General features: G+C 35.3%; 1 protein-coding gene across 5 annotated transcripts in view; it reads right to left on the bottom strand.

The window, feature by feature from the left end:
- Positions 1 to 35: 35 nt before the first annotated feature.
- The window catches only part of LOC109934307 (cohesin subunit SA-1), a 194,876-nt gene continuing 180,429 nt past the window's right edge, over positions 36 to 14,482 (bottom strand). For all 5 annotated transcript variants that reach the window (XM_048604839.1, XM_048604843.1, XM_048604842.1 and 2 more), the window contains exons 23-34: positions 13,035 to 13,127; positions 11,729 to 11,903; positions 11,208 to 11,347; positions 10,384 to 10,485; positions 10,144 to 10,292; positions 9,041 to 9,169; positions 8,353 to 8,558; positions 6,235 to 6,409; positions 5,936 to 6,046; positions 5,219 to 5,339; positions 3,272 to 3,352; positions 36 to 2,189 (exon numbers count right to left, since the gene is read on the bottom strand). In XM_048604839.1, the coding sequence (XP_048460796.1) occupies positions 2,166 to 2,189; positions 3,272 to 3,352; positions 5,219 to 5,339; positions 5,936 to 6,046; positions 6,235 to 6,409; positions 8,353 to 8,558; positions 9,041 to 9,169; positions 10,144 to 10,292; positions 10,384 to 10,485; positions 11,208 to 11,347; positions 11,729 to 11,903; positions 13,035 to 13,127 (1,506 nt within the window). In that variant the 3' untranslated portion in view covers positions 36 to 2,165. The remainder of the gene's footprint in view (positions 2,190 to 3,271; positions 3,353 to 5,218; positions 5,340 to 5,935; positions 6,047 to 6,234; positions 6,410 to 8,352; positions 8,559 to 9,040; positions 9,170 to 10,143; positions 10,293 to 10,383; positions 10,486 to 11,207; positions 11,348 to 11,728; positions 11,904 to 13,034; positions 13,128 to 14,482) is intronic.

The raw sequence follows: 14,482 nt of genomic DNA, 5'->3' as shown, positions 1-14,482 counted from the left end.
AAAAATCAGTTGTAAATAACATCCTCTGCAACCAATTATTTTCAAACAGTTTATTAAAGGAAAGGTGAAGCATCAGCTTTAAAATGTACAAAAAGAAATTTTATACTGAAAATGTACAATTTACAGTATTACTAGTAAAACCAATCAAGGTAACACTCAAAATATAAAACTTATTAACTTCAAACTCAATTTCAAGCCCAGCGTGGAGGTATCCAGACATGAAACCATCGTTTCACATTCTGCTACAATACTGCCGAAGAATTCAGATTTATATAGTTGACTGCACAGCTTAAGTTGATGCAGAGATGATTCTAACCATGCAGTACCTATCATCGCGCCACTCAATCCACAGAACTATTTCAGATCATTGACAATTCAGCCTGAAAACTGTACAAAACTAACCAATATCGCATATTTTCACAACTGCTTAATAGCAATACCAAAAAGTCAATACCTTTAAAATCAGCTTTTCTGTTCATCTAAGTTAGTATTGTAGATTAGTAAATGACTCGTATGACCTTATAATTTAAAATCTAGTCATAACTACTTTCAAAATGTGAGAAAAAGTTAAAATTTATAATGTATTATTCTTTCATTTTTATGACACTAGCTTTCAAATATTTTCTGCAAACAATTTCATGTTTTGATTAGCTTTTGTGAAATTTCAGGTGTCAAATTGTCAATTTCTATATTGGAAACTGTCTATGAACAGCTAAATTAAGATGTTAAAATGTTAGTTTACAAAATTAATTTGTTTCTGACATTACCTTAAAAATATGATCAGGTGGAAAATGGCATTAAAATTAATGAACAATTCAATACTGCAGGTAACTAATCAGAAGCAAGACAGATGGAACACACATTCTAGCACATTGGGCTAATCCTCCATTTACTCAATTATTGAACTCTGTTTTGTATAAAATTAACATTATCTGTAAAAGTACATTTAGACAATTGAGAAAGTCAAAAGTGGGCATTTCTTAATACGGTATAGAGTAGATCTGGAATCGAGGGCAACAGTGCACCAAAATTTATCAATGAGATGTGCTCTTGACCTAATTTTTACACTTTTGGGAGTGTACAGCATTGATTTATACAACCTGGTTTTAGAAAATGTACTGTATTGTGAAGTGTCATCAAATAACAAACATCTCTCAAACAACTGAATTTTAGGAAGCTACACCTGCTTCTAAATTTTACCTGTTGGATTCTGAGCATTAAAACTAAAAGCAAAATGCACCGGCCTAATGATGATAAAAGTGTACATCTCAACTCTGCTGAAGTCAAACTTAAAGCAGGTAATGAGTAGTCTTCACAGTAAATAAGGCAGCTTTTGTTATGAAAGGAAGTAGCTTGCTGTAGATGTATGTATAAGACCTTAGTAATAAAAAGAAAAGAAATCTCTAGATTACGGTTACCTGTGATTTGCAGAAGCAATATTTCACATTTCTAAAAAGCCCCCACAGAATCTATTACCCATTTATACAATAACTGCATAAGTTTTTGCAATTAATTTCCAGTTACCCACCCCACCCCTCAATAAAATAAATGCGTACCACAAAGAAACCAAACTCCAGTGTGAGAAAATTGCTTTGCTCCTAATCTAGTTTTTCAGCATTGCTGCCTTCTGAAAAATTTCTAAGCTCGAATTAAAAAACATAACATAAACTGCTGATCTCAAAAATTCTTTATATTAAACTGTACAGCAGAAAAAAATTACAAAAACTCAAGGAACTCATTTGTACTTTTGGTGTCATCTGCTGTATGTGCCACCCTATCTTTTTAAATATGCCTTCATGATTTTAATACAATTTACTCTTGGTTGATATATATATTTTTTTAAAAAATCCTACTGTGGCACTCCTCAGCAGTGCTACAGTCCATGTGTCAGGTCAATTTTGGGGGTAGGGGGTAATTCTTCCCAGGAAGATGCCACGTTTTTCGGTCCATAAGAAAATCTGTCTCAGTAACAGACCATTTTAGTGCTTCCTCCTTCAGGCTTCCCCATTTATCATAATCAAATCTTCATCAAGTTTATCCTTTGATAAAAAATAAATCAGATCTTGAGTATGTAAAATTTAGTTTAAAAGTTGCTGTCACAGTATTTAGATCTTGGATTCTCTTTAGATGATGGAGTTCTTAAAAATATAAAACTTCCAGCAGTCTCAGAACATAGGCATCCCAAAGCCCTGTAGAAAAATAAAAATAAAACAAAAAATCCATCTTCAGATTTGTGAGAAGAAATAAATCTATGCAACATGGAACATTTTCAAATATATCAATTCAAAACATTTTCTGTAATAATTCATGTACAAACATGTGGTAGTACAAAAGCTGAATTTACAAGTGCAGACATAAATTTACAAAATTTAGTACAGAATGGATGATAATCATTCTAAGCAGAATAACCAATTGTACCTCTAATTCTGGTTAGTTAGTGTTAATCTTGAGGATATCAACTAAACAGGTTAGAATTTTACCTTTGATACACTATAATTGCTCGACACTTAAAAATCTTCACTGCGTGAAACAGAACAGTACATCACTATATTTAAGGTTTATATATAAAGAAGTTCTACAAGTTGAAAAAGTATATTTAAGAGTACACTGAAGATTTTTATAGAATAGACTATTAGAGAAATCAAGAAAGATGGTGAAATTTTGAAATTTCTACTTACACAGCGAACACAAAATAATTAGTAATGATTCACATCACTGGAACCAAGATCAACTTATAGCAGAGATAACAGGGAAGAATTATGATTTAAGTCATACGTAAATACAGTATACAAAACAATGATTTCAAGATGCTTGGATTTGGAAAGGTGAAATTAGGGCAGTTCCCACCTTAGGGAAGAGCCAAAAAGCCTAAATTCACATAACCAATGTTCCTTAGGAGTTTTTGTATGATATACACTTAAATAGTATACAGTATCAGTCAATAAAACAGTTCAATCAGACTCATTAATACATTAACATTGCAGCAGGAAATGTTAAAAGAAAATAATTAGACAACTGCTGTAAATATTTAACCCTCTGAAGATGGCAATTATATTTGACCACTAATTTTGGAAGAAACAAAACTTTTTGGTTTAGTTTTAAACTCGAGTAAATAAACACACCCCGAGAAATTTAACTCTTCCAATTATATATTCAGGCCTTTTGCGGCTACTTATAAATATTTTGACAGCTACAAGGGAGTACTCAAAAACTTAATTTATCTTGATTATTAGAGGATGCATCATAGACCAAAGTACTCCTTGATACACACCGAATCATCTTCCATTATGGCAGTAGAGTCGAAGAAATCTGGTCTGAGCTCAGCCCGTTCACGTCTGTTTCGTGATGGAGGCTGTAAAAACAGTTCACATAATTATAAATCATGGTTCAAACACTACTCTCAAAAATCTGAGTACAGACAACAAGCCACTTTCAAATTAGGAATATGATCACAAGTAGAGGCAAATCATTTCAGTTGTAACACACACACTGAGCATGTTTATGAAATGTACAGTAAGTCTGTGCTTAATGGCAAATTGCTTAATGTTTTATTTAACACTGCTGATAATAAAGTCAGTATAATTGTTTAATGTGCTAAATTTCACTTTAATGTTGCGTGCCAGACTTCGTGTTCTGAGACCTGTCTACTCACGTGATCTTCCCTGGTACTTCCGCTTTTGCCCTGGGTATCCCTACCTACCATCTACCCATCAGCAATAACTCTCTCAACCTTGTTTCCTGTCATGTCCTTGGCTTGACCTCCTGTCCTCTTGACCTCACCTCTCCTCTGGGCCCCGTTTCCTCGGACAGCCTCTCTCCCAAGCCTTGCCTCCTGCTCTCTAACTTAGGTAGCCGGGTTATTTACCTGGCTTCTGGTTTCGTATGTTCCTGAACTCAAGTTTTGGTCTCCATCTAGTGGCATGCATTTGTCAATACAGGGTCTCTAGGTAATAGCAGCATTTATTAACATCTGCCACTAGATGGAGCCTGGTCAAGCTAAAAGTACTGCACAGTGAACATTGTTGTAAAATTGTATATTGTGTTGTATTTCTTTTAATGTACTCTTTTAGTTTGCAAGTTATTTCAACTAGGACTAAATGGTACTGCACATATTGTGTATAGTATTTCAATTTGTACCTCTATTTTCTCAGGCGATAAATGTCCCGAGAAACCTAACTGTGCATTTAGTGTTGATTTCCATGGGAAGCCTCAATTCAGTCATTTCAGTCAAAAGTCCAGACAGTCAGGAATGCAACCACGACTTTATGTGAGGACTCACTAAAATGGGAGATTATTAATTTGAGGTTTACAGGCATTTATTATAAATTCAGGACAATTAACAAATGGTCTGATTTTCAGCAAAATTTGGTTTACTATATCCTATAAATCAGAATATGAAATTGACATTCCGCTCTCAGTAGAGGATTCACCAGTTTTGTTATTTTGTTGAGCAACAAATTTACTAGTTTGATAAGTTCATTCATGCAAAAAGAAAGCAATAAAAACAGTCAGGGATGATAGTTGATCAGTTTAACCCACTTAGCTCTTTTGTCCAATTGTGATTGAGCTTGATGCATTAAAATTGTGTAAAATTTAGATAATTTCCAAGATTCAAGCCTCATTTAGAATTATGCTTTGTCCGCTTTGTAACTACTATTAAGTAAGGTTTGGATGTTTTATCACCTCCAAGAATAGTGAGCATATTAATGCATAATCCCACCGTACAATGAAATAGGTTTGAAATCACTCTCAGCACCACAGTGAATTTCAAATTATATTTTCCTGGTTACCAATGCATTTCAGTGGACTCACCGTGATACTGTATCACTGCCATTATATGAATTTTATATTATAAATATAAATCTCTCGAAGTTTCTAATTCAAATGGATCTTCAAGCAGAAAAATTAAGATATGTAGTCACTTTTAAAACACAATCAATTAGCATTTTCAATTTGATGGAAGAATGTAGATAATTAACTGCTATATTCATAAGTAATCAAAGGAACATGCTGTGTAAATTAAAAGAATAGCCACAAACAAATCAAAATACTAATTCTGTACTTTCAGAGCTCTTCGTGTTAAAAGCAAACTACAAACCACTTCTCAAAGTGACTTACGGCTTGCTTTGTCTCAAAATCTCCAAATGGATTATTCCAAATATGGTATTGCCCAATATTAAATGCACACTTATTTTTAAACATACAAATGACCACCCACCAGATCAATAACCATAGTGTCTTCAAATTCTTCATTCATATCCTCCAATTGACCCCTTGATGACATCATTACATCTTCAAAAATTGGTTCAGCATCATCCTCCATTAAACTGTGACTGCGGCTGTAGAGACAGGGAAAGATTAAATATTAAATTAAAAAGCTAGAAGAGCAGTTATATCCAATCGTTTCCTTCTGGTCTCAATGGAAGTAGCATTATGATTTTTCAATAAAATGATTACATTCAGCAAACTCCTAAATCTGGTGTCACCCTAGTGCCCCCATCTATGAACGGACCTGATGCACACAATTGTTAGCTGTACAACTGATTTCAAATGGATCTGTAAAAGACTGCAGTAGGGGGTAATTAATCATCATTCCTTGCACTTATCTAACAAATTCCCTAAACTAATATGCAGCCTCTGGTCCTGAACCCTTATGACTTCTTGTGGTACAGTCTTTATCACAATATTCCTTTCAATTTACAAATGAAATCCTAACAATACTGTCCCAAACACCTTCAAGCTGCAACTTAACCATTTTACTTCGAACTAGAATTTAATTAAAAATAATCTCAATACTTTAAATATTAAAAATCATTAGCAGAACTGCCAGATATGACCACAACTAACTAACCTTGGCACTGTGACATCTTTCATATCTTCCCAAGTACCTCAACACGGCAACTATGGTTTCTTAATAAACAGTCTATGAACTTACACTGATTGCCTTACACCGCCTCTTGCTTTCATGTAGTTCATGGCCACTCTGTCTTTTCGGTGTGCCTCTTCAAGCTTGTGTTGACCCAACCAAGGCATTTGCATTTGAGGGCTAAACAGAAAAGTGTCTTACTTTAAAAAATGAACTAATTGTGAACTATATCTACAAATTTCAATACAGAAAGAAAATATTTTAAATTGCTAAAAGCATAAGTTTGTTTGTAAGCGTTGCACTTTCCCCTTTAGTGGTCCACAGTGCTCAAGAATTATCAGTTTTGATCATAGGTAAAGCTCACTCACTTCTGTACATAATCAGATTCGGAGCCCCGTTCAGATTCCTGATCTTCCATGTTGTGTTCTGCCGGTTGTCGAGGATTTTCCCGCATGACTGTTGAAGTCAACTGTGGAGGATGCAAGACTCCTGGAGTTTGAACAGTGTCATTCCTGTTCATCCACGAATTATCAACACTCTCCTCTACAAAACCAAACCAAAGAAAATGCTGTCATGAAGAAATAACACGATGGTTGCTCCTATATACGTTTTTGAATGGTTGAATTCTGAATTAACACTTTGGAGGCTAACCTGGAGGGGAAGTTCAACACGCTACCATGCAAACAAATTTTGTCTGGAATCACTGAGGTGCTTTCAATGAAGTGCAACATTTCTAAAGTGATCATTGTGAAGAAAAACTACTAAAGATGTTGTATGAAGTTTGCTTTGTTAGTTTTCACCTCCTGAGGCTGATGTAGAGTTCCACAGGAGCCCTCTAATAAGCTACACCAATGCCCACTCTAATAATGAGCTGATAGCCTATTAATAGACATTCCAACTGTGGCGAACGAGGTCAGGAGAACAGAGGACAATGGTGGGGGTATCAGTTGCATGTGATTATGCCTTGGGCTTAAAATACAAAGTTTATAAATATAGGACTTGGGACTGTTTAATATAAAATTGAGTGACAAAAGAAGCCATGTTGCCTGCTCAGAATCCTCTTTAACAACAAATCCGGGTGGCTTGGTTGCTGTGGGGATGGAGGGGCTAATTTTGATTTACTGGGAAAAGGCATAAGATGTTCACATCTGTCAACTATGATTAGAACAACTGTGCTGACTGTGGAAAGATTTTATCTCCAAGTCTCACAGGGAGGCTGTAAGAATGCCAGGCTTTATAAATATTCATACCTTAAACTGTCTATTTAATTCCGAACTATTGGGGCTGAAAGAAGATTATATTATTTAGCACTTCTACCGCCCTGCAAGGCAGAGACGGTGACAGACAGAGACGTCCAGTTTCTATAGTTTACCATGCAGAATATGGATGGAATTTTATACTCAGATTAAAGAAAGTGAAACAAGGCTGGAAGATTCACCTAGCTTTGGCCGGAAGGAGGAACCTCCAGGATATTCCACACTGTGACAGTTAGTTCAGGAATTACTAACTACCCAGCTGGAAAAGGGAAAGGAAACAATCCACTACAAGCCGAGAATATTTTGGACTGGTTTTTAAGAGAATGAAATGTCAACTTAATGGATAGAGTAAATTATAACCTTGGAGTGGATTTTCAATTGTTTTATAAGTTAAGTGAGAAGTCTTTTCTGTAATTTGAAACACATGCTTCTTACTAAAACAGTGTTCAGTCAATTATAAATAAAGACAAAGTGCTAGAAATATACCACAACTCTGGCAGCATCTGCACAGAGAAAAACTGTGTTAAAATTTCAAGTTAAACATGACTTATTCAGAACACAGACTCAAAATGTTAATCTGTTCTCTCTTCGTAAATGCTTCCAGATCTGCTGAATGTTCCAGCATTTTCTGTTCTTTTAAAAATGTTGCACCATTATTTATTGATTAACTACTATTTGTACTTGCCGTTTTTCACCCGTTTTCTTTTTCATGTTGTTACATTCCCTTTAGTACTGCACAAGTTAACTTTCACAATGCTTTTATACACCTCTATATTAAGCACTTTCTCAAAACCTGTATTAGGCAGCATCCATTTGGTCTCTTTTGTCAATGTGTTGCATGTCGTATTAAATCTGTTTGACATCACTCATTTCAGCAATTTATATATCATAGTGTCAAAATACTGCTTTAAGTAATTTTTAAGAACAGAAATGATTCATAATCATGTAGCACAATAAGTTCAGTGCAAGTCCAAAAACATGTCAAAACTGGAAAATCTGTTTAAAAATGTACAGAAACAGTAGTGTTTAATATTTTATAAAACGTTCATTGTTTGATAGCCCTAATAAGAGTATCGGGGTTGGGTGTAATAACAAATTACAAAAGCACTGTGACAGAGAGACAAGCAGTGTTATGAAACTGCTTTCTTAGCTATATAGAAATTAGAATATGAAAGTTAATTTTCTCAATAACTGAAATAAGGATGCATGCTAAATAGTTCTGTTACTTGCCTTCCGTCCTCCTTTTGTTTAGTGATGGGCGACCTTTTTTACTACGTATTGAGGAAGCTTTACTACTGCTGCCTCCACTAATCACCGACATCCTATCGTCCTCCCCACCAGTAAGCAATGAGTTGCGATAGGAGATCAGGGGCAGCCAGATATCCTCTCTTCGTTCCATCATCTGTTCAGACATGAATTTCTCCAGGTACGCATGGCTAAAGAAAACACAGTAATGTAATATCTAACAACTCAATTAAATAAGGATAAAATATGTTATTTTTTAACAGTATTACACAAATACAGAGAAGCAAATTGAGAATATGTTTCTTTTCAGTTTGATTTTAATGCAGACCCTGGTCTACTCCACCAGACAATCTCTAGACACTTCGATCCCTACAGAGATTCTGGATTATTCATTAGCCTGCTTGTCAACCATTCCTTCCATCTGCTCAGGTCATTCCCTGCTCTAATTTTAATACTGCTGTTATATAAATTCTATAAACAGCTGAGAATATATAGTTCCCTGTATAGTTTACAGGAATAAAAGTAATAATTTTACTTGAAGTAATGAATTTGTGGTATCTTAGTTTCTCAAACATGTTATTCTTAAAAACACAATTAAAAAACAGAAACTAGGAGTAAATGCAAGTTTTTTATTATACTAGTTTAGAAATGAATTTCTCAATATTTTACTTACACAGTTTTTTTGTCCTGTCGCAGAAGTTTAGAAGAAAATTCACCAAGAATCTCAAGGAAGGCAAGATTTGGTGGAGGATACTCTGGTCCATTTGGGTTAGGATATTTAAAGGCAAATTCTATGCCATCCCTAAAGTAATAAGCAAAAAATTAGAAATACTGTATAGAGCCTGATTTTAAAGCAATTAGGTCTCATAATTCAAGCAAATAACCTATGGATGATAAATTGTTCAAAGACTGCTTGCCACCTAACGCCCATAATTTTAGGGAGAAAGTATTTTTTAAAAATTACACCCTAAACAATAAAATTATTAAGAGGAGGAAGAACAGAGTTTCAGGAGCACAGATAGACAAATCTTTAAGTCAAGTGACATTTATAGGAGAAGCAGTTGATTTTTATTTATTCATTCATTGGACAAGGGCATTGCTGACCAGGCAGCATTCATTGCCCATCGGGCAGTTCAGAGTCAACCACATTGCTGTGGGTCTGCAGTTATATGTAGGCCAGACCGGGTAAGGATGGCAGTTTCCTTCCCTAAAGGACATCAGTGAACCAGATGGGTTTTTCTGACAATCGACAATGGATTTATGGTCATCATTAGATTCTTAATTCCAGATATTTTTAAAATTGAATTCAAATTTCATTTGAATTCCGCCATGGCGGGATTTGAACCTGGGTCCCCAGAACATTATCTGGGTCTCTGCATTAACAGAGTTTAAAAGGAAATTAAATTGAATTTACAAAACACTTACGTCATGTTTGTGTTGCATGCATCCCAATATGGGAAAGATGTAACATGAACAGGGGAGGATCACCAAAATTAAACTCAGAATAAGGAGTTATGTTATGAAGGAAAATTCAAAAACACAGAATTCATGGGGAACTGAATGAAGACGTTCAGAATTATGAAAGATTCTAAGATTATATTAGTGAAAGAGTGCTTTAATCAGTTGGTACATCAGAATGGAGAGGTGTAAATTTTAGATTATCACAGCTAACACTAAATCGGCTATAATTAGCATAAGAAATGTCACAACCTGACGGTGCTTTTGTGAAGTATAACTTTACTGTTGTAGTACTTGTAATTTTGTGCTGGTACTCACTTGTGTAAGGTAGCAACAGCTTCTCTCGTCTTGATCTGATCCAGACCAAAGGTGAGGGCAAACCGACGAGCAAGTTCTTTAATACCACTGACATGGGCTGATGACCTGTCAAGATTTGGACCTTGCTCCTGGATGAGCTCATTGAAGAGCTAAAGTAAAAAATACTGAAAGTCAGTATTTCACCTAACTCAAATTTGCTCAGAAATAATTTGCTGCTGATGAGCATTATAAATGTCTTACCTGTTGTAAACTTAGAATAAGTGTCTTGGCACATTGAATTTTGTCAATTTGCCTCGTTTTACTTAACGTCTCCTTTATGATGTCTCCATAGTCATTGTAATACTGTTTTTAAAAGTACACAAACATGACACGATACCTTATTGGAAACTATCTATTTATTATTTTTCTTTAAGATATTTATAATTTTCAAGATGTCAATAAATCTAGAACACTTTTCAACAGCAGAATGTAGACTAATATTGCATTACTTAATGGAGCAGTCTGTTAATTCAACATGCTATGTATTAATTGGCATTAAAAAACTTCAATGGCTTTCTAAAGTTTATCTGGTAAAGGTATAGCCAATGAATTACTAAGCCATATGGATTAAGCATTCAAGTTTTATTTTCAGTTTGTGCTGAGTTAATTGATCTCAAGCAGTGTGGCAAGTGGCCTCAGTTTTCCTGAATTACTAAGGAAATACTTGGGATTTAAGTACATAAATTCTTTCAAGTGACTTCAGCTGGAATGTGCACACAGGCAATGAGGGATTAGGCAAGGATCAGGAATGGCTTTGTAATTACAGTCGTGGGGTATATTCATTGTCTGGGCATATACAGGAAAATGGTGCTTGGATAAAGCATTTAGAGATACTGTTGGCTCGGAACATTAACCAAGCAGAAACGACTGTCAAGAAAGTAAAAGGGTAATAAAGGATGAATATTCCCCATAAGTCCACATTAAGTGAAGCTAAAAAGAAAATTACCAGCAAGCTTTATTGATTTGATCTACAAGGTACTTTTAATTCTGCTTTATAAGAGTAATTTTCTCTTCTCTAAAATTACCTTCATATAGTGCTTGAAAATGTCAGCAGCAGCATTCATATCCACAACATCATAAATTATAAGCTTGCAAAAACCTGCCAAGAGGTTTCTTCTTTTATGGAGGGCTTCAATCTTGTTGGCTTCATCCTCTTCATCTCCTTCTGCACAGGAAAAAGAAATGCAAGATTACAATTTATTTGGTAAAAATGGCAATTTCATTCTTGGTAGAGAGAAGAAACCAGTTATTACAATTACACCCTTGTGTCTTGTTCTCAATCTAAAACTTAAAACACACATCGAATTTTGTCTACTGTGCTCCTGATGCAGATTACTTTCAAGTCCTATGTTATGTGGTCTGAACAGATCAATGCTGATACTCAAAAATAAAAATTGATATCATAAATAACATTATAACCCAGATACTGTCAGGTCGAGTATCTTAAATTATGATAAAGATGGATAAACCCTGAATATCACCAAGAAACCAAATAAACTTAACTTTAATTAAATACAGAAATTTACTTTCATGTGGACAGTCTTACCCATGCTTTGGTTCTCCTCATCTTGATCAATAAATACATGATCCATTACAAAGCTGAGCAACTCTGACTGTAGTCCAGTATCTGGGCTGTAAACAATCGGCTTGAGCCCATCCCTGCCACCAGTTGTCAACTGATGACTGAATATCATTAGCAGATCACAAAGCAACATGAATGCCTATAATGTGACAAAATAAATCTTTATTAAAATATAGCATTTTTATAGTTCCAGTTGAAATGACAGTTTGGAATCAATGTTTTAGCTTGATTCAATAATCTCAAAAAATAACTTATTTCTGTTGAAAATAATTTTGCTGAAGTATAAACTTAGACAAAGATCTTCCAAACATTTTCAAAGTACTTACTTGCTGTTATGGAACTTTGACATAAATAGACTTTAGTGGGCCAAGGAATAGCAGATGGAGTTAATGCAGAAAAATGTGAAATGTTGCATGTTGGTAATACAAACAAGAGCAGGACTTACACCGTCAATGGTAGGGTCCTAATGAGTGTTGTTGAACAGAGAGTCATAGAGGTGCAGGTACATAGTTCCTTGAAAGAGGGGCCACAGGTAGACAGGATGGTGAAGGTGGTGTTTGGCATGCATGCCTTCCATTGGTCACAGTGCTGAGTGCAGGAGTTGGGACGTCATATTAAAACTGTACAAGACATTGGTATGGCCACATTTGGCGTACTGAGTACAATTCTGGTCACTCTGCGTTAGGAAGGATGTTACTGAATTGGAAATGATGCAAAAAAATTTACAAGGATTTTGCCAAGATTGGAAGGTTTGAGTTGTAAAAGAGGCTGGAACTTTTTCCCCCAGAGCGTAGGAGGCTGCAGGGTGACCCTACAGAGGTTTATAAAATCACGAGGTGCAGAGAAAAGGTGAATAACCGAGGTCCATTCTCCAGGCAGCGGTGTCCAAAACTAGAGAGCATAAGTTTAAGGTGAGAGGAGAAATATTTAAAAGGGACCCGAGTGTCAACTTTTTCCACATAGAAAGTGGTGCATATATGGAATGAACTGCCTCAGGAAGTCGTAGAGGTGGGTACAATTACAACATTTACAAGACATTTGGACAGGTACATGGATAGGAAAGGTTTAGAGAGATATGGGCCAAATGCAGGCAAATGGCACCAGTTCAGTTTAGGAAATCTGGCTGGCATGGATGAGTCGGGCCAAAGTACCTGTTTCCGTGCTGTTTGATTCTATGACTCTAAATAATACTTGAATTACACTAAATTAACCAAATGCACCACTTGAATTACTTGTGAAAAAAATCTTACTTTATGATGGAAATAGGTACCTGCTCTTTGACAGAAGGGTTGACATTTGTCAAACAGTGCTGACAGACAATACAAAATGCTTTCAATGTTTTTCTCAATCCCAGTTGTTCATCCTGAAAGAAATTTTTTTTTTTTAAGACAGTTACATTTAACACCTATCCAAGTCTACAGATACTCAATTGAGCAAAGCACAAAGTTCAATGCTGTGTTCAAATGTTCAAAAATGACTATTTTTTTCCATTTTTCTAGGTGTACTACATTAAAATTGCATATTTCATAGGGCTAATAAGTATCTACCAATACAAAAGCAGTTCCAAATTTTTCCCCAGTTTCTATTGTTAGAACCCTCAGATATGAGAAAGGCTTGGTACAATATGCCTAACCACAGACAGTATTCGTAGGGTTCAGCTGAGTACATCCCAGAACATACTCCTATTAGCTGTTGCTCATTCTGCTCCTCTAGCATATTTGATTTTAAATCTCATGTTTACACTTTTGTCTGTCTGGTTAATTCAACTCAAACAGCCATGAAACAGGAAATAAGATCTACTATTCAAACAACCATAGTGGTGGAAAGAGTTGTGTACATTTATTATTGTGTACTTGGGATTGGCACACTCTGTATTTCCAGTGTTGATATATTTAAATGGAATACCTTTCAAACAGCTTCACACCTGGTTCCAACGACTGACCTAAACTTGAAAATAGTCAAGTAAAAAGAAATACTGAAGAAAAAAATTATGAAGCGGCAATGGAAAGAGGGATTACAGCTCTGGAATGGCAGGGCACTTGTAATTGACAAGTTTAGCAGTACGGTGATTCAGGTATACCACCAAGCACTGTAGACTAAAACAATTAGACTCCAGCGAAATAGGATCTGAGCTTTCCATTCCATTTAAGAGCAGAAGTCAATGAAAAAAACAACTTTGACTGATGCATTCTTTCCCAGCACCAAACACTATGGGTTTCCCTACCTATATTCAAGCTATCCGTCTTCAAGCATTCAGAACATAAACCCTCAATCACTTGACTGATATATCTTGACTTTCATCATCTAGCTTTTTATTGTGTTCAACTATTTTGGTGTGCTGCATTTATAAGCCCTATCTCAAGAATGATTTCTGAAAAAAAATCCCGAATCCTTTTGATGTTCTCTTATGGGTAAATCTCAATACAGAGGACTAATGACCAGTCAACCCCTAAAAATAAAGTAACATAAATTTCAAACTATCACATGTCACTTCTAACATCACTTCTCTCCAACATGCCTTGAGCACGATTAAAGTGACATTTTAAGAAGTTACCTGATTAAGACCCTGTGTAAGTGCAGCCACCACTGTAAATGAGGAAATTGTCCCTTTAGTAGAGTGATGCCAATATCTAGTGCATAAGACTTACAAACTAGACTTTTTTTTAAATGGCAGGACAGATTTACTTCTGTATAGACCACGAATAATAAATTATTAAA

The sequence above is a fragment of the Rhincodon typus genome, chromosome 13 (assembly GCF_021869965.1).
Source record: "Rhincodon typus isolate 14 chromosome 13, sRhiTyp1.1, whole genome shotgun sequence".
NCBI lineage: Eukaryota > Metazoa > Chordata > Chondrichthyes > Orectolobiformes > Rhincodontidae > Rhincodon > Rhincodon typus.
Note: the sequence above shows the minus strand (reverse complement) of the source record. Positions and strands in the feature narration are given on the sequence as shown.